Source organism: Bubalus bubalis, chromosome 18 (genome assembly GCF_019923935.1).
Source record: "Bubalus bubalis isolate 160015118507 breed Murrah chromosome 18, NDDB_SH_1, whole genome shotgun sequence".
NCBI lineage: Eukaryota > Metazoa > Chordata > Mammalia > Artiodactyla > Bovidae > Bubalus > Bubalus bubalis.
Window position 1 is genome coordinate 35,876,737 of NC_059174.1, and position 18,066 is coordinate 35,894,802.

Consider the following 18,066-nt stretch of genomic DNA (forward strand, 5'->3'; position numbering starts at 1 on the left):
CATGAGGCTGTGTGAGCCACAGGAGCCTGGGGTGCTGTGAGATGCCCCAAGCTAAGCAGTGCCCCAGAGGAAACCCACCACCTGTAGTCAGCCAGTAACCTAGCTGCTGTTCTTCCTCCTCCCTAGCCAGGCCTCATCCAAATCAGCTGCTTTAAAAGTGCAGGAAAAAGGTCAGATTGTCTCCAGAGCATCTGCCTGTGTGTTGGATTTCCTAGTAAGAGCAGGGTTTGTAGTGAGACCTGATGGATGCAGATTTGAATTCTAGCTGTGTCCTTGACCAAATCACTGCTGCTGCTGCTAAGTCGCTTCAGTCGTGTCCGACTCTGTGCGACCCCAGAGATGGCAGCCCACCAGGCTCCCCCGTCCCTGGGATTCTCCAGGCAAGAACACTGGGTGGGTTGCCATTTCCTTCTCCAATGCATAAAAATGAAAAGTAAAAGTGAAGTCGCTCAGTCGTGTCCAACTCCTAGTGACCCCATGCACTGCAGCCTACCAGGCTCCTCCGTCCATGGGATTTTCCAGGCAAGAGTACTGGAGTGTGGTGCCATTGCCTTCTCCGAGCAAATCACTAAACCTCTCTAAATCCCCTGTCCCTATTTTGTCAACTGGACCTCATAACACCTACCTCATAGGATTAAATGAGATAATGCGCATGAATGGCTTAGCAGTGACTGAAGCTAGTAAACACTCAGTGAATGGTAGTAGTGAGCCTTGACAGGCACTGTCTAATCCCACGTGGGAAGCATGAGTGTAGAAAAGGCGCAGGCCGGTTCTCCCTCGGCAGGGTGTCTGCATGGGAAGCTTCGAGGGCCAAGAAAAATGAAGCCCTTTTCTCCCAGATGCGGTAATTGAGTACAGTTTGAAAGCTGGGATTGTAATCCCCTTCCACAGACAAAGCGCCCCATCTCCTCTCCTGCGAGCAGCAGCCTGCTGCCTTTGCACATCCTCCGGCCATTTTTTCCTGCCTTCTTTGTTCTATTTCCGTGCCTGTGGGGATGTAGGAAAACTGCTGCCTTCCTCAGGTTGCTATTTAAAGACATTCTGAGAGATGCTGCCCCTGCTGCTCCTAGCACCACCACGGCAGCTGCTCCAGTCCCTGCCACAATGAGTGAACAGCCCCAGTGCCTACTTTTTGTTTGGGATCCCTGAGCTGTTACCTCTCCCAGGGGTTCACTGTAAAGCCCGTCTTAGTCTTTGCCCCTCACCTGCCCAGCCTGTCTACATCCCTGTAGCATTTTCAGCACATCACTAGTTACAAATTTCCCCTTATTCTTCAATGAAAATCATGCCTGATACCCCCTCATCCCCTCCTCACCCACCATCTCCACCTTGCACTTGAGATGCCTTTCTTATTTAATAGCCAGACACAACCCAGAAAGGGTAGAAATGCCATTTATTTCTAGGCCTAGCAGAGAAAAATACTTTAAAAGGTTTTGAAAAGCTCAGTAACCTCCAGCATTAATAAGAATGCCGCCCTGAACTTCAGCATGTTTGAGATGATCTGTCAGGCACAGATAGGAATCTCTCAGCCATTAGTAATCCTGTCTTTCTCTGCTGACCCACCCAGTGCTTTTCAATGAAGTGTCTCAAAAGCCAGGTCTTTCTGTTTGAATTGGGCCTGATTTCTTTTTCATAGAAGAGCCATAAAAGTGAAGTTTTAGGTTTTATCAGTAAAGCATTTATCCTTCTTTGGACTGAACTTCCTCAGTAATGTTCAGATTATCTGCCTCCATCCTGCTTCCCCAGTTTACTTTGTTTCCTGCCCATTATCCAAGGGAGACCTCAGAGCTGGGCTGCTCTCTGCTTGCCCAGAAGAGCCCTTGCTGGTGCTCTCAGCTCTGTGCAGGGTGCGCACTGTGTTCCCGACCACCAGAATTCAACTCTGGCCCCGATCCCATGCTCAGGCTGCATCAGTCCTGTTTCCCCTCTTTTACAGCCTTCCCCTTGTCTTCTGACTCTCCTCCATTTATTCATCTTCCTGACTGCTCCTTCTTTGGCTCCTGCTCTCTATTTTTCATTTTCAGAGCTGAGCCTTTCCCCTTATTTTCTTAGCCCCTGGGTGGTAAATCCAATTACCTCAATGTCAGAATAGTAGTACCACTGATACTTTGAATTATTGATCACCACACTGTGATAGCAAAGTACCCTCACCTGCATTATCTCTTTTGCTCTCACAGTAAACTTGTAAGGTAGGCAATATATGTGCTTATGTTCCCCACTCCTAGTAGTGAAAGTAATAACCACTTGGAGAGGCAAGATAATCTAGTGGTTAATAAAGAGCATTGACTCAAATCCAGACAGCCAGGGTGTGAATCCTGCATCCTGCTGTCACCAGCTGTGTGGACAAATTGGAGTTAATAGTACCTCTCTCGTGGTGTTGTGAGGATTCAATGAGTTACTAGAGATAAATTGCCTGGAACCACATCTGGCACATAATAGATATTATGTGGAGATTAGCTGCTGTTATCACATGTTCATTCATTCTTATGTTCATCAAAGATTCTTATCTGCCAGGCTCTGCTTGCGGTCTCAGTGATGCAAGAGCAGCAAGATGGACACAATCTGGCCTCAGAGCTGTCTCAGTATTTTTAAAAATATTTATTTGTTTGGCTGTGCCTGCTCTTAGTTGGACAGCACATGGGATCTTCAGTCTTTGTTGCAACATGCAGAAACTTTAGTTGCGGCAAGCGGGATCTAGTTCCCTGACTGTGGATGGAACCTGGGCCGCCTGCATTGGGAGCTCAGAGTCTTAGTCACCGGATCACCAGGGAAGTCCCGAGATCACAGTATTAGTGCCACCTGTGCAGCTGCCACCACGTGCAAATCCTTGTGCTTGGATCTTTACAAATAGCAATTCTCACAACAGCTTTAAAAGGAGGCAGTGTTATTCCCATCCCAAGAGGAAATCTTTGGTGTTCCAAAAGCCCAAGTGGTTTGCTCAGGATTCCCCAGCTGGTAATTGGGGTGCCAGGATTCACTTCACTGAGTTCACCTGCCAGCAGACCATTAGGTTCGACTCTGCATGTCTGTCTCCCCCAGTCAGCGGTGAGCTCCTGAAGGTTGGAGCTGGCCCTCAGCACCCAGCTTGCTGAGCTCAGTCTCCTGCACACATTCGGGAAATGTTGGCCAGTTTGTGCTCTCTTGTTGATGCTTGACTCTGTCCCATAACTAGTCTCTTCTGATCTTGCTCACTTCCCTCAGACATCAAGCTGACATTGGTTTTTGGTTTTAATTTATTTGGCCGCACCAGGTCTTAGTTGCAGCATGTGGGATCTTTAATCTTAGTTTTGGCATGCAGAATCTTTAGTTGTGGCATTCAAACCCTTAATTGTGGCAAGTGGATTCTAGTTCCTTCAGCTGTCGACCCTGGGTCCCCTGCATTGGGAGCATACAGTCTTAGCCACTGGACACCAGGGAAGTCCCCAAACATTGGTTTTAACATGGAAGCACAGGGGTCAAGATGAGGATTCTCAGAGGTTGACCTGACTTCCTCATGCCACACCTGATGCTTATTTCAGCCTGTCTTTAAACATAGTTGGATTCTGGGGTCGCCTCGTCTTCTGGGACCCAGTCAGAAAATTTTTTTGTCTGCCAGGTCAGTATCCAGCCACCAACTCCAGTTCACTTATTTCTCATGTCAGATCCTGCCTTTTATTTCAATGTCTGACTTCCCTGTTCTTTCTCTGCTTTTGTCTTTGTGCTCAGCACTTACTTCTTAACCACAAAAGGAATCACAATTCTTCTAGCTCTATAGAAGACTGAATTTCTAAATACAGTTAGTGTGTGCTAGCATTTAAGTTTTTAATCCTTTCATATTTAGTAATCCATTTTTTCCTTAAATATTACAAAAATAGAGATGGAAAGTCCTCCTCTAGATTATGCTTTCTGAAATTCTTATTTCTGTAAATGTCTCATCTATGGCCATTTGTATGTCTTATTGATCTCACATAATAATACAAAAGAATAGTAATTTCACTTACTTTAGTTTCATTTGTAAAATCACCTGGAAGTGTGACTTTTAAAATAATTTTTAAATGTAAATGAATACTAATTGCTAAATGTATTTACTCATGGAGTTTGTGTTAGGTAGTTTGACTAGAGACTTTTTTCCTTCCTGTTTCCCAGATATTCTGGGTTGTGGTTATATTGTCTTTATAATCAAATATATAAATAAGCTTAGGAATTAAAGTGAAGAAAGCAATTCGCCATGTATTTCTTCTTTTGATCTTAACACAGATATAACCACCACTCTGGGCGTGTTTGGGGTCAAGCTCATTGAAAGGGTCAAATAGTTTTCCTGGTTTTCCATTGAAAAGGCACCTGTGTTCTCAAGGCAGTCTTGCTCATACAGTCCCTTTTCGGTGGGTCGTGCCTCATCTGGCTTTTCTAAGCCATCTAACCCTGAAGACCGCCTGTGTCCCTGAAGCATCAGCCTTGTGCACTCCAGGGAACTGGCCCCTGCAAGGGCGAGGGTGGAGGGGGGAGAGGAATTGTGTGTGTTGCACCCACACTCTACATTCTTTTCTTAAAAGCACCTGAACCCCATCCCTTTCCAAAGAGCTTTTAGACTAGGAATCCAGGTACTTCTTGAAGCCATCCCTGGCCCACCCTACTCGCACCCTCCACCGCCTCTCCCTAGAGTCCTGGGGCCTTGCTGCGTGGGGGGATGAGAGCAGGTGTGTTGAACTCTTAATGAGAGGTTTCCTCTGTGGGATTGCCTATATCCTGCCCACCACAGAGGCTCCTGTGAGTAACTTTACCTTTGAACTCTCCTTGTATTCAGCCCCTGATCCACGGGATTTGGTGACAATCCCTGGCTGGCGGAAAGCTTTGATCCTTGGGGAGTCCAGAGGAAGTCCTGTGATGTGTGGGATCCTCAGCGCTATAGGGATTGGGGAGAAGTCTCAGGGCGGGTTGCTAAGACAGACCCATTAATTAAGAAGGAGCCTTTTTCCTAACACTCAGTTACCTAAAAAAGGAGATCCGGTAACTGATAACAAGGGACTCAGCACCCCTCAAGTATGAAGTGGTGTTTGCACAAGCATTATTGTTGTTTTAAGGACACAGCAGTGCCAAGAAAAAATTCCTACCCACACCAGGAAAGAAAAAGCACCCTAGCGACCAGAATGCCTTAGAACTCTCCTTTTTAACAAAGAAAAGCTCATCTTAACTTTGTTTTTGTCTTCTTTTTAAAAATTGGAATACAATTGCTTTCCAGTTTTGTTTTCGTTTTCTCCTGTACAGTGAAGTAAATCAGCCGTATGCGTACATATATACCCTCCCTCTTGGACTTCCCCACTCTCCCCATCACACCCCTCTAGGTCATGACAAAGCAATGAGCTGAGCTCCCTGTGCTATACCACAGCTTCCCACTCTCTGTTTTACACATGGTCATGTATATATGTCAATCCAAATCTCCCATTAGGAGGCTCTTGCAAAAAATTTTTAAGATATTTCTGACTAGGTGAAAGAAGAAAAAGAGATGACCTTATAATAAACAATGGGAGCACTAGAATTTCTGTATAAGAGACACTGGGCTATAATCCATTAAAGAGCATGTTGGAAGATTTGTCTTTAAGCTTTATTCACAAACAGGCATGCTGGTTTGCTTAGACTCTGCATTTATTTGAGGTGGTTTGAGGGTGAGGGGACAGACAGTAAAACTTCCCCTGGCCACTCTGTGGTGCCACCCATTGGCTACAAATAAAAGTCAGAGCGAAGGCCTTTTCGCATGGCAGGGAAATGTTCCTCCTCACCTCCACAGGCAGAAACCACTTCCTTTGCTTCTGTGGAATCACGTACGCTTATCTCTTAGACTGAGGATCACACCATCCAGTGTGCGTGTCTGCCTCCCTGCTGGGCTATAGCTGCCGGAGGGTAGGGTTTGTACATTATTCACCTTTTATCACCAGCACACTGCCTGGGCTCGAAGTAGGCCCTCAATAATGATTATTGAATGAGTGAGTAAGCATGAGGCAGTCGCTGCAGGGAGTCATCCTCTTTCTAGAATCGTCTCTCCTTTTCACACTGGCAGCCCTGGGGAAGGAGAAAGCTAGGTTATGAGAGGGCAGCAAGCGATAGTGCCAGAGTCAGACACCGACCTGAGCCTCATGACCCAGCAGCTCCAGAGAACATGGAGACAACCGCATGGCAGAGGTGGGGTGGCATCTTTGTGGACTTTGCCTGTAGGATTCAGGCATTTAATGCCGAGACATTGGGCAAAGAGCAGAGAGAGTTGTCTGCAGGGCCAAGTGCATAATATGTGGGGCCCAGTGCAAAATGAAAATGCAGGGTCACTTGTTTAAAAACAAACAAACAAAAAACAAGGAGAAAGTACCATTCAGGGTTTTTAAATATCAAGTTGTTTTCCTTTCTTCCACAGTCTCTCTGTCCTTTGCCTTGTCAAGGTGTTTATTATTTGCTGTTAACACTGTTGTAAGTTGAGAACCTTTTATGTGTTAAACCATTAGCATGGATTTTACTGAACATCTTTATATTGTGTGATGCCAATTTCAAATGTTTAACTCATTTAAACCCACACATGTTTAACTTACATGTGGGATCACCAAAATTATACAGTTTGTATTCTGTAGCTGGTACATGCATATGTATTTCCTTCCTAGCAGAACAGTGGAAAGTCTGCACAAAATTAACTGGTTTTATTTCACATCTTGATACACGCTCATCTTACCAGCACCCTTTATCTTCAGTTTACTCATGGATAAGGAAAAAGTGAAAGAACAAGAACTGTGGGCGGTCCTGTTTCCTTCTGTGTCATCATTTTCAGCATAGATGGCTGGCTAACACGGGGAATCCATGCAGAGGATATGATGGATTCCTTCCTCATCCATGTTTCTTGAAAAGTCGTCGCCTGCTTACTATATTTGAAGCGAGTGATGGTTTCAACGAAAGTGTGGCCTCTGCAGGCTTTCAGTGCCTTCACTTTTCAGTCATGAATGTAACAGATGCCCTCCCCTGGTAGAGGCTTCAGGACTAGCTGAACTCCCACGTGTCGTAGGTGCATCAGAGCTGAGCTCATGCGGCAGGAATGGGGGACACACGTATGGGGCAGATCTCCTCTGCTCACTCTCAGGTTCCTGTGTCCTATTGAACTTCACTTATAAAATCAGGCTCAAAGATGCAATTATTAAGTGTCAGGTTGCAGCAGCAGACCATTAAACCAGGCACGGGGCCCTCTTGATCATGAGACCCTGTGTGGCTGCACAGGTCACACACCTGTGAATCAGGCCTGGTTTCATGACACTGTTTCAGTGGATGTTCTCAGAATTTTTAGCTTTTACCAAGTGACAGACTAGCCAGGAATAGCATGCATGTGAGCCTTCTCTCATTTATAAATAGTTTTTAGATACTTGCCATGTGCCAGTCACTTTATGAGACACTGCGACTACACCAGAGTGTACAAGGCAAGACATGGCATCAGCATCAGTAGTACCTGTGAGCTAGTGAGGAAATACATATTTTTAGTTACACAGTGAGTGTTTAAATTCCAAGTGTGAGAGAGGCTACAGACGCAACTCTAAAAGGCTTACCTAGGTGGGAGCTAGGATGTGGCATTTCAGGCTGAGGGTGAGGAGGACTTGTAGGTGAAGAGAGAGCAAGGGTGGTCTCCCAGGCTGAGGGAACAGCATAAGCAAAGGCCTTGAGCTGGGGCGGGGCTTTGCTCAGACAAGGGAAGAAGAAGGCCTTCACAGCTGGAGCCCAGGGACAAGAGGGAGACCAGCAGATGGCCTGGGGAGCTGGTTTTGTGTCCCCCACCCCCTACCTACCTCCTTCCACTCTCCAGTGCCCATGCTGTTCGACAATATCAAATGATGGAAAGGGTTCTGTTTCTATTCTTTTGTTTTCTTTTCATCAATGTATTTATTTGACTGTCCCGGATCCTCAGTTGCAGCATAAGGAATCTTTTTTTTTTTTTAGTTGGAGTATGTAGGATCTTTAGTTGAGGCATGCAAATTCTTAGTTGGAACATAAGGGATCTATTTCCCTGACCAGGGATTGAACCCAGGCCCCCTGCATTGGAAGCATGGAATCTTGGCCATCAGACCACCAGGGAAGTCCCTCATCCTCTGTTCTTTAGCAAGTTCAAGATGTGTGATGCTACATGCTTAGTGTACTTGTGTGGAATGTTCAGGGGATCGTGGGGCCAGATGTAAGTGTACTAGCTACCCACTGAATTAACCATTTCCCATCATTTTTGTTCACCATTTCCAATTCACTTCTTATTCCTAAAATATGACCTCTGTTTCCTCAAACCTCTTTTCACACACTTTCTGCTCTCAGGAACTTTCCATGTTCGGTTCTATATTGTCTTCGTTTACTGCCAGAGGGTAAGCAGACTCACCACCAGAGGGTAAGCTTTTAAAAGCAGGTTCTGTGTCTCCTTTACCTATTAAATGGCCTTAAGAAAATCTTTGTCTAGTAGTTAATCCAGTTCAAAAAAGGCATATTTATTTTTAATAGATTTTATATTCATAAAATACAATATTAAACTGGCACAAAAGGGTATGTAATCCCCCACATCTCTCTCCAGTTTCCCTTGCTGGAGGCAGCCAGTATTTTGCAGAGATAATCTGTGTCTATTGTATATAAACTGTTATATATACATTTATTACATGGTTTTTATGAAAAGCCATAGAAGCGAAAGAATGAAAGAATTTCTCCATTCTCCTATTCCTTTTTTTATCTATTAGAAAGATGCAAATTTAAAACAGCAAGGTGCTATTTTTCCATTAATTTAATTAGCAAAGATAAAGAGTTTGCAATACTTATGAGAATATGGGGAAGTAGGAGTTTTCAAAGTGATAGGTAAAAATATAAATTATTACAACCTCTCTGGCCAGCTAGCAAGATTTTTACTGCACATTACCCTTTGACCTTGTAATTCCATTTCTGGATATTTGTCCTGCAAATATACTTGTGCATGTCTGCAGATTAGGTATCCGAATGTTTATTGCAATAATTTTTGTAATAGGAAAAGATCTTCAAAATACATTGGGTGGAGTGGGAATCATGGTACTTAGCAGTGTAGCATTTAATTCTGTGCTTTAAAAAGGGGAAGGAAAAAAAGGCAGATTTTATATATATATATATATATATATATATATGCGCTTATAAACACCTAGAATATTTTGCACAATTAAGAACGATATCCTCTGAGAAGAGAAATTAGGAGTCTTGGTAGAAGAGAGACTTATTTTTTAATATGGTCTTCTTTATACTGTATTACCTCTTCAATAAAAATAAACAGGTAAGAACACAGACTCTGAAAGTTTAAAAACTGGCTCCTCCTTTCTTTAGCCAAATGATGTTGGGAGTTTACTTAACCCTCTAATCAACTCTTATTTCTTCATCTGTAAAGTGGGGCTAAAAACTTCCCTTTATACGACTGGCATAAAAATTAGATAATATAAAGAAAATATCTAGTATAGTACCTGAACCAAAAAATGTAGCTTTTGAGGCAAAGAGTCCTAGACCAGAAGTAACTTTGCAAGTAGCTGCAGACAAGATATTTGACCCACTGGTGACCTGGACTCTTCAGTCCTTCGTTTGACCAAATGATCCCTAAGTTCCCTTATACTGAGTTGCCCTGCTCTCTTGCTAGAAGAACCCATTTCTTGCTAGAAGTTCTGACTTCCAAGCCAGGAGGATTTGGGAAAAAATTAGAAGCTTCTAGCAGGAGGTGCTTTGTTCTTTGGCACCTTCCCAGTTCCATATGAGACCATGAGATTAGAGTATTGGACAAGAAGAAATGGGTCTGACTGTGTCTGTGGAGTCCTATCTTGTTTCCCATTGCAGTGTTGGAGTTGAAAAAAAGTTACAGAGTGGCTGAGAGAATTGCACCAAAATGAAACTGGTGGAAAATTTTTAAAGGAGTGGCAAGGGAAAGCATGGTTGCCAAAGAATAGCCTCCTGGTTTCATGAGCTAGATGCCAGTTCTGTGGGTATCACAGAGGGCTTTGTGGGAGTTAGTAGGGGAGGATGCTAGGAACACCTGCATTGGGCAGTACTGCCTGCCTGTGGTCCTGAGGTTGGTGCCATGCTTTGGGACTGAAGGAAGGGATCTGGGATCTCTACTTGGGTCAGGGGCTAAAAGGCAACCACAAAGGCCAGCGTAGTAAGGGGTCAAGAGTGCGTGAGAAACCCAAAGGGAAGCCTATCTCAATACAGCTGCCCCACTCCCTTCTCCCACCTGAGAGGACCACGTTTTATCTTCTTAAAGGAGCCTGTGGGTTTCCTCCCAGAATACCTCAGATAGGAGAAGGCACTTAGGTCACTCAGAGAAAATTTGGCACAGTAGACAGATGGCCTTGACTCTGTCTCTCTCGTCCAGGTGCTGAGGGACGTCCTCAAGGATCTCTACCACCTGCTGAAGCACGTGGTGTGTTTGGAGCCTGATGACGTGGCCAGGCTTCATGCCCAGCTGGCCCTGGAAGAGCTGGATGGGATCATGAGAAACTTCCTGTTTCCGCCACAGAAGCTGGAGAAAAAGATCACAGTCTTGCCATAGACCAGCCTTGAAGGACTCGGAGAAGGCAGAGGGACCAAGCATCCTGAGCAGTGTCCAGGCCTTCCAGCAGGTGGCCCCACTGCCCCTTTGGAGCTGGCAATATGGCTGCCCCTGGAGGTGGCTTTCTGTCTCTGGTCACGTGTGTCTTCAGGCGGACCTTCCTGTATCATCTGTTTAGTCACACTGCATCCAGCTTAAAGTGTGTACCAATGGAAGAGATTACAGGTCTCATTGATCTGAACATTTTTCACTGTCCTGCAGCATTCAGAGGACATCTACCTGATGGAAGTATCTGTTTAACACAACCGATGGAGTTTGGTTAATTAACCATTCTCTTACGACTTCAGTATAGAAGAGGTTGACCACTCACCTATCACATACCTGATATTCTTCCCTGCTGATGGTCCCTTTTGTGATGAGGAGCAGCCAGGGCTTGTCATCCTTGGCTGCTCAGGAGGCATTTCAGAGGATGGAGATGCAGTTGGTGGTAGGGAGGGAAAGGAATTTGTTACCAAAACGTGCAAAAATGGAATAAAATAAACTCAGCTGGAAAGAATAACAGGTCTGAATCTGGTCCTCTGCTATTGAGATGAAAAGCTGTAGCATTGAGGAGGATTTGATCTCCAGAGAAAAGAATCAAACTGGTTGAATCTTCCAGAGAAGAAGGGTAAGCGCTGTGTTTGCCCTCCCAGGCCTTTTTCTTTCACTTCCTCTGCTGCTGTTTGCACAGAGTTGCCCTGATAATAGGAGAAAAGAGCCATGAACATCTCAGATAAGAGCTTATATCCTGCCTTCAGTCTTATGCTCCTTTAGATTGAGGAATGCTTGGACAGCATGTTCATACTAAATGCCTGTTGGAAGTGTGCTGTTTATTGGTGACCTGGTGCCATGTTTACTGAAGTCATTTCACATGTAGTGCTATAGATGTCTTACCAATTTACATATTTCGACCTCTGAATTTTGATTGCAGCTAAAAGAGAAGACAAAACGGAGAAACTGGATGACTGCTTCAGACAAGCCCTCTCTGTCATCAACACCTTGGTGAGGCTAACCCAGAGTCTTTAACCAGTCCTCAGGGATGAATTTTGTTGGAGTCTTATCCCCACTCTCTGGTGACCAGGCCCCAGCAGAAGCAAAACACAGTTTCCCAAAACTCTCAAGTGACTGAAGGATCTGTCTACAAGCAGGTCCATTTGCCAGTTAACCTCAGACTATTTCCCTCTGGCCAAATTACAGACATGGTCCTTAGCTTAGAACCTTTGTGGTGAGCAGTGAATTAGAACATAGGGAGTCAGGTGTTTTTAAGGAATATTTCCATTCAGCTAGGATATTAAGATTATTCCATTCTCCAGATCAAAGATGTCTAGAACATCAGGATTGGACCTTCAGATCAGAGACGAATCTCCTGTGGACCAGTTGGATAGACACTGGAAGTTTTTATTTCTTGGCCTTCCTCTAACTAAACTCTATACCACCCTCTTAAGATAATCAGATGTGTCAGACCATTGGTTTAATTTACAACTTTATTTGCATTAAATGCATTACAATTCTTAGGACATACCCTAATGGATCAACTTGATTAGACTGAGAAACTCTCCAATCTAAATACCCATCTAGGGAGTGCCTTGCAGAGCATCCTGGTCCCTTTATCTCCATTTAGAAGTTGTCTCTTAATTTGAATTATTTGGCAAGTGGCTAAAAGCATCTGTTCTTTATTGATTTTGATGGATTCAATTTCAGAGAGTGACTTTTTCTGTCCTTGTTACCAAACTCAAAGGGTCATTGTGTGTGCTTAGTTGCTCAGTCGTGTCTGACTGTTTGTGGCCCCCTGGACTGTAGCCTGCCAGGCTCCTCTGCCCATGGAAGTTTCTAGGAAAGAAAATGGAGTGGGGTGCCATTTCCTACTCCAGGGAATCTTCCCAGCCCAGGGATCGAACCCATGTCTCTTGCATCTCTGCATTAGTAAGTGGATTCTTTACCATTAGCACCACCTGGGAAGCCCAAACTCAAGGGGAGGGATACCTTAATGTCACCCTCCTAAACACCAAATATGACTAAAACATGAAAAGTTTCCAAATTATAATCTCCCATGTTTATCTATATAGATATTATATAGATATGTATATCTGTATACATTTCCATCCTTGAGAAAGAGCATGAGCATTTAGAGCTTTAGGATAATAAGAACACAAAACTTAGAAAAAGGTGCAGAACTCCAGGGGCAGATGGCAGGAGCAGTGGTGACAGTTCCTGCACAGGCCCGTAAGGTGTGTCTGCTTCTGTGTCACAGCTGCGTCCCTCCACTTGCCTCCGCCTCTGCTCTTCTCTCCTCCTTCTGGGGCCATCTTCTCCTGCTGCTCCTCGGGTCTCCTCCCTCCGTCTCTGCCACCGAAGCTCTCCTGGCCTCTCACCTCCAGTTCTTCCACTGCATAGTGGCCCCAAGCTCCCCTGTATCACTCATGGGTCTTTTACTCGCGCCCCTTCCCTTCCCTGCTTCTTCCTCCTCCAGGCCCACTGGCACAGCTCCCTTGATCTCCAGAGAATGGGACTGTGGCAGAAGACCAGCAAGGGGCCGAAAGCTGTGGCTGCAGCCAAACCCAGGAACTCTGCCCAAGTGTCAACTGCTTCATCAGGTTAGACTTCTCGGACACTCTGGATGGCTTCCCTCTCTGGTGTGCTGTCCTTCCTCCTTGGCACATACCTGCCCTTTTACACACCCTCTGTTATTTATTTATTTATCTATTCATTCATTCATTTATGCTGCACTGTGTGGCATGGGGGATCTTTAGTTCCCCAACCAAGGATCAAACCCTGCATTGGGAGTGTGGAGTCTTACTGCTAGACCACCAGGGACATCTCCACCCTCTGTTATTTAATCAGAAATCTCCTAACTTGCACTTTGCTCCATATCATCTCTCCAAACACATACTTTTCCATATTTTCATGTTCTTGTTCTTTCTTCACCTCTCTTCTCCATTCCTTCACTTTCCTATGGCTCTGCCAATCCATCCCCAGATAACAGCCAACCAGGGACGGTGGGTAGGAAAGCAAATCACAGTGACAACAGTTTGTTGAGCACCTACTGTGTGCCAGATGCTGTACCAGGCACTGAGAACACAGCAGACCTTCAGGGAGAGCTGACACTATAGCAGAAGGAGCCAGACAAGAAATAAGATAAAGAATAGAATATCAAATGGTGATAAGTGCTATAGGGAAAACTGAGGTCAGGAATTGGGCTGTGTATGGGCTGAGAGCTATAAGCTTGGATAAGTTGTCCAGAGAAGGTCTCCTGAGAAGCTGATATTTGAGTAAAGATCAGAGGAGATGAAGGAGCAGACATAAAGATACTTGGAGGAAGAGCAGTCCAGGCAGAGGAAGTGGCGAGTGCCAGGGTCCAAGGTGGGAGAGGAGAGAGGTGAAAGAGGAGGGATGGTGTGAGCCCACTGGAAATGGAGGGGAGGGGTGTGGGGCGCCTGGCCTGTGGACCCCTTTGAGTGAGGTAGGGGCAGCCACAGACCTATTTCCAGCTGAAGCCCCGTCAGCATGTTTTTGGTGTTTTTTTTCAGATTCTTTTTTTTCCTTTAAATGTGGACCTTTTTAAAGTGTTTATTGAATTTGTTTAATATTACTTCTGCTTTATGTTTTGGTTTTTTGGCCAGGAGACATGTGGGATATTAGTTCCCTGACCAGGGATCAAACCTGCACCCCCTGCGTTGGAAGGTGAAGTCTCTTTCAGCTTGTTTTTGGAAAGTACTTTGAGGCCAAGGTGATGAAAGCTGTAAAATGGGAAATACACTGAGGCAAAGGGAATTCATACCCAACCGTGGATTTTTTTCCCCCTGAGTCCTATGGAAGCAGTGAGCCCTGTCCCCTTTCACCACCCTCCTTCTTTGGCAGCAGAAGAAAGAGGACAGCAGCCCTGTGTGTCTGGCCTCCGTCCCTGCCCTGCTCCAGCTCTTTGTCTGTGAGTCTGTGAGTGAATGGAGCCTTGCCTGCCACCTGCCTGTGACTCGCGGGCAGTCCCTCCGTGGAGGGACAGCCAGGGCGAGTGAAAGTTGATCAGTGGGTGGGAGGACAATTCATCTGACCTGTGCACAGTCAGACTGGCCTCTGCAGTCTCTGCACAGAATCAAAGGCTCAGCTGGAATTTCAGTGCAAGGGGGGGAGTCAGAAAATGGGAACTGAGTTTCAGGGTGGGCTGTGGGAGGCAGCCACTGTGCCTGACTGTGGAAGAGGAGTAGGCATGTGCTTCTTCCCCTGCCTCCTGGACAGCAGCAGGCATGACCTCTAAGGGCCCAGCTGTGTCCTCCAGCGAGTTCTGCAGCCACGGAGCTTCTGCAGTCACACGCGGCAGCCTCACTGCAGTGCGTGCTCCTCTCCCTTCCATGCACCACTTGCTCTGAGCTGCCTGGGGGTTGGGAGTTGTCTTCCTACAACACCGGCTGCTGCCAGGGCTCAGGGCTGTGCTCAGTGTACCCGTGCCTGCCAGCCGTGTAGAGGGAGCACAGACCCGCATCACCAGCCTTGAAAGGGGCTGTTTCCAGTTACTCAAAGGGTCCTCCCTGTGGTCCCTCCCCACTGTCCTTCGTGCTGACTCAGGGGGTCCATGCTCCCAGAAGGGCTCAGGTGTTACCTGTTCCCACCCCCAAGACACTCTGCATCCCTGGGCATAGAAGAGCAAGGTCAGTCCCTCTGGGTTTCCTTTAGTTTCCTTTCGTTTTTTATCCATGAGGTTGTTTGATTCTCAGGACAGCATCGTGGATCGGAGAGGCAAGCTATTGTTACTCCTCTTCGGTGGAATTTGGCCAAAGTCTCCTGAGGGGTTGAAGCAGACTCTTTTGAACATCCATTGAATGCTAGGGAGCCTCTCCCTACAAAACTAGTATAGAAGGAAAACACTTCCAACTGGAGCACAGTTTGGGAAACATTCAGGGGCTCATGTACACACAGAAGCCCCCAGCACATGAGTCCCACGAAGCAGTGGTTGAATCTCCAAGGACCTGTGCTGAGGGATGCTGGCCCTGTGCTGTCCCCTGCCCTCAGAGTGCTGACGAGCAGCAAAGCCAGCTCCTCAGGTACAAACGCCCTGGCTGCATCTGTCTGTCTGTGCATGCACATGTGTGTTACATATGTTTTATGCATTATAACAGACTTAAAGTATATGTGACAAAGATATACTCACCTCCACTCCTACCCAAGGTTACCACTGATCGGCAGTTGGGTATATATCCCCAGATCTTTCCTTCCTTTCCCCCTTTTCCCAAATGAACACTCACATGTACATTACTGCTTTCCAAAGGAAAAATGGGATTGTCACCGTAAAGACTGTCCTGTGTATTTTTTTCTTAGTCACATATCTTGGAGACATTCTCAGTACTTACAGACTCTGCCCTGTGATGTGGTGTGTCTTCCATTGTATAGATGAGCCACAGCTGGTTTAGGCATTTGCCTCTTGATTGTCAACTGAATTATCTCTAATTTCCAGTGCTTCTCAAACATAACTCTTTGCATCTTGAAGTGTTTCTATAAGTCCTAAGAGGTTGGAAGAACAGATTCAAAAGATACAAATGTTTTCAGTGTTTGTACCAAAACGTCCATGAACCCACTTGTGCTGATCATGTTCCTCCATCCTCAGCTGACAGTGTGTTAAATAGCCATGCCATACAGGTTCAGTCACCACAGTGCAGTGTTAGCACCATTCTCTAAAACATTCCGGCCCAAGGAGTCTTCAGAGGATGGAGTTTTCTGTGGATCAAAGCCACTAATGGGGCACAGTGACACTCTGCAGCTGTGCTCACCGGCAGCCAGCTACGAGTACTCATCCTGGAGAGAGAGCCCGAGTCCCCGCAGGTCTGTTCAGAAGTGCTTGGACAAGGCTCTCCACTCTGAGACTCAGTCCTGTGTGTTCAGGGTGTGCCTTCTCACGGGGTTAGAAGTGCCCCCTTGATAATGACCATGGTTCCCAAGGCATACTCAGGACCTAGGGTCTGACGGCGCCTCAGGGTATCAGGTTCATCCTGTAAAACCCAGGTGGAATGATGGCTGGAGCTCCACATCACGTTAACACTATAAAGAGCTTATTATGCTCTTCTCTATACCTGACCTTTATTAATCCACTAAATCCTCACACTGGGCCTATAAGGGAGGTATTATTATTATCCCTGTTTTGTAGATGGGAAAACTGAGACACATAAGAGGCTAATTACTTGCTCCAGATTACGTAGTTAGTGAAAAGTAGCCAAACCAGTATTTGGACTCAGTCTGACTCCCAAGGCTGGGCTTTTAGCCACTGTGCTTTGCTACCCAATAGACAGACACTATGTTTCCAAGTGGTAAAAAAACACACACACACTTTTTTTTCCTTTCCTTTTTTAATATTTATTTATTTGGCTGTGCTAGTCTTAGTTGCAGCTCGTGGATCTTCATTCTCTGTTGCGGAATGTGAATCCTTACTTGCGGCATGTGGGATCTAGTTCGCTGTCCAGGGATTTAACCTGGGCCCCTTGCATTGGGAGCATGGAGACTTAGCCACTGGACCATCAGGGAAATCCAAAAAACTGTTCTTAATATCAGTGAGGATAAAGACAATGGTTTTCTGCCTGTTGAGATGGAGCATGTGTTTCAAGGTAAACCTCAGGCCAGACTCCCTCCAGATAGTGTCCTTGTACATCAAAACCCTACTTCAAACACCAGAACTTGTTACACATACTGTATTTGACCTTGTCCTTTGTTCAGCAGCTGGACATGAGATTTGCTCAAGCCCCCTAGCCTGTCTGCTTCTGTACTTAGACAGCTTTTGTAAATCGCTCATTGACATACCTGTTCTTTCTGGGGTAGCTAAGGCAGTAGACCTCTGAGGCTGCAGAGCTGCTGTGTAGGGGCATAGAAAATGTAGCAAGTCTTCCCATGAGCTCTAATCAGAACCCAGAAATGTCTTCTTAAAGGTTGTTTTTTTTGTTTGTTTCAACTTTTCACCTCTTATGAGCAGGGTTTCAGTTCTCAGATTTCAGTATCTCAGAATGATAACAATGGATGGTTTTAATTCTTGGGTATATATTTCCTGCATATATACACTGATAGCTCTATTCCATACCATTCCTTCAGAGAAAAGAAAATGAGACTGGAATTCATGGGCCTATTTTGCAGAAGGGGAAAATAGGGTTCAGAGAGAGAAGTTCTTAAAAATGGAAAGAGAAACGGAGAAATGAGTGCACTAGAGCAGAGAAGCTTCTGACGTTATTCGCTAGTTTTGTTTGTTTGTTTGCTCTGCTGGGTCTTAGTTGCGGCACACAGGATCTCAGTTCCTTGATCTGGATGGAACCCTGGGCCTGCAGCATTTGAAAGCAAGAAGTCTTAGCCACTAGACCCTGGGGAAGTCCCTGTTCACTGGTTCTTATAGGAATCAGGTAGCCAGCACCTACTCCATCAGAGAGATGCAGGGGCACCAAGGGTGGAGCTGCTGTTGTGAGGAGCCGCTTCGGAGCTGCAGGAGCATCCTCTCTGCTTGGGGGACTGGGGACAGCTACTGGGCCTTTAAG

At 45.7% G+C, this 18,066-nt stretch overlaps 1 protein-coding gene across 11 annotated transcripts in view; it reads left to right on the forward strand.

Annotated features, from left to right (window-relative positions):
- LOC102397999 (hyaluronan synthase 3) overlaps positions 1-18,066 on the forward strand; it is a 206,589-nt gene that overhangs the window by 169,053 nt on the left and 19,470 nt on the right. The window contains exons 1-3 of one of the 11 annotated variants that reach the window (XM_044932105.2): positions 10,530-11,195; positions 11,499-11,569; positions 13,038-13,161. The exons of 6 other annotated variants lie outside the window; for them this stretch is intronic. In XM_044932105.2, the coding sequence (XP_044788040.1) occupies positions 11,529-11,569; positions 13,038-13,161 (165 nt within the window). In that variant the 5' untranslated portion in view covers positions 10,530-11,195; positions 11,499-11,528. Of the gene's footprint in view, positions 1-10,351; positions 15,604-18,066 lie in introns of those variants that run through there. 4 more of the 11 variants (XM_044932109.2, XM_006047628.4, XM_045163444.1 and 1 more) reach the window with 4 other exon arrangements.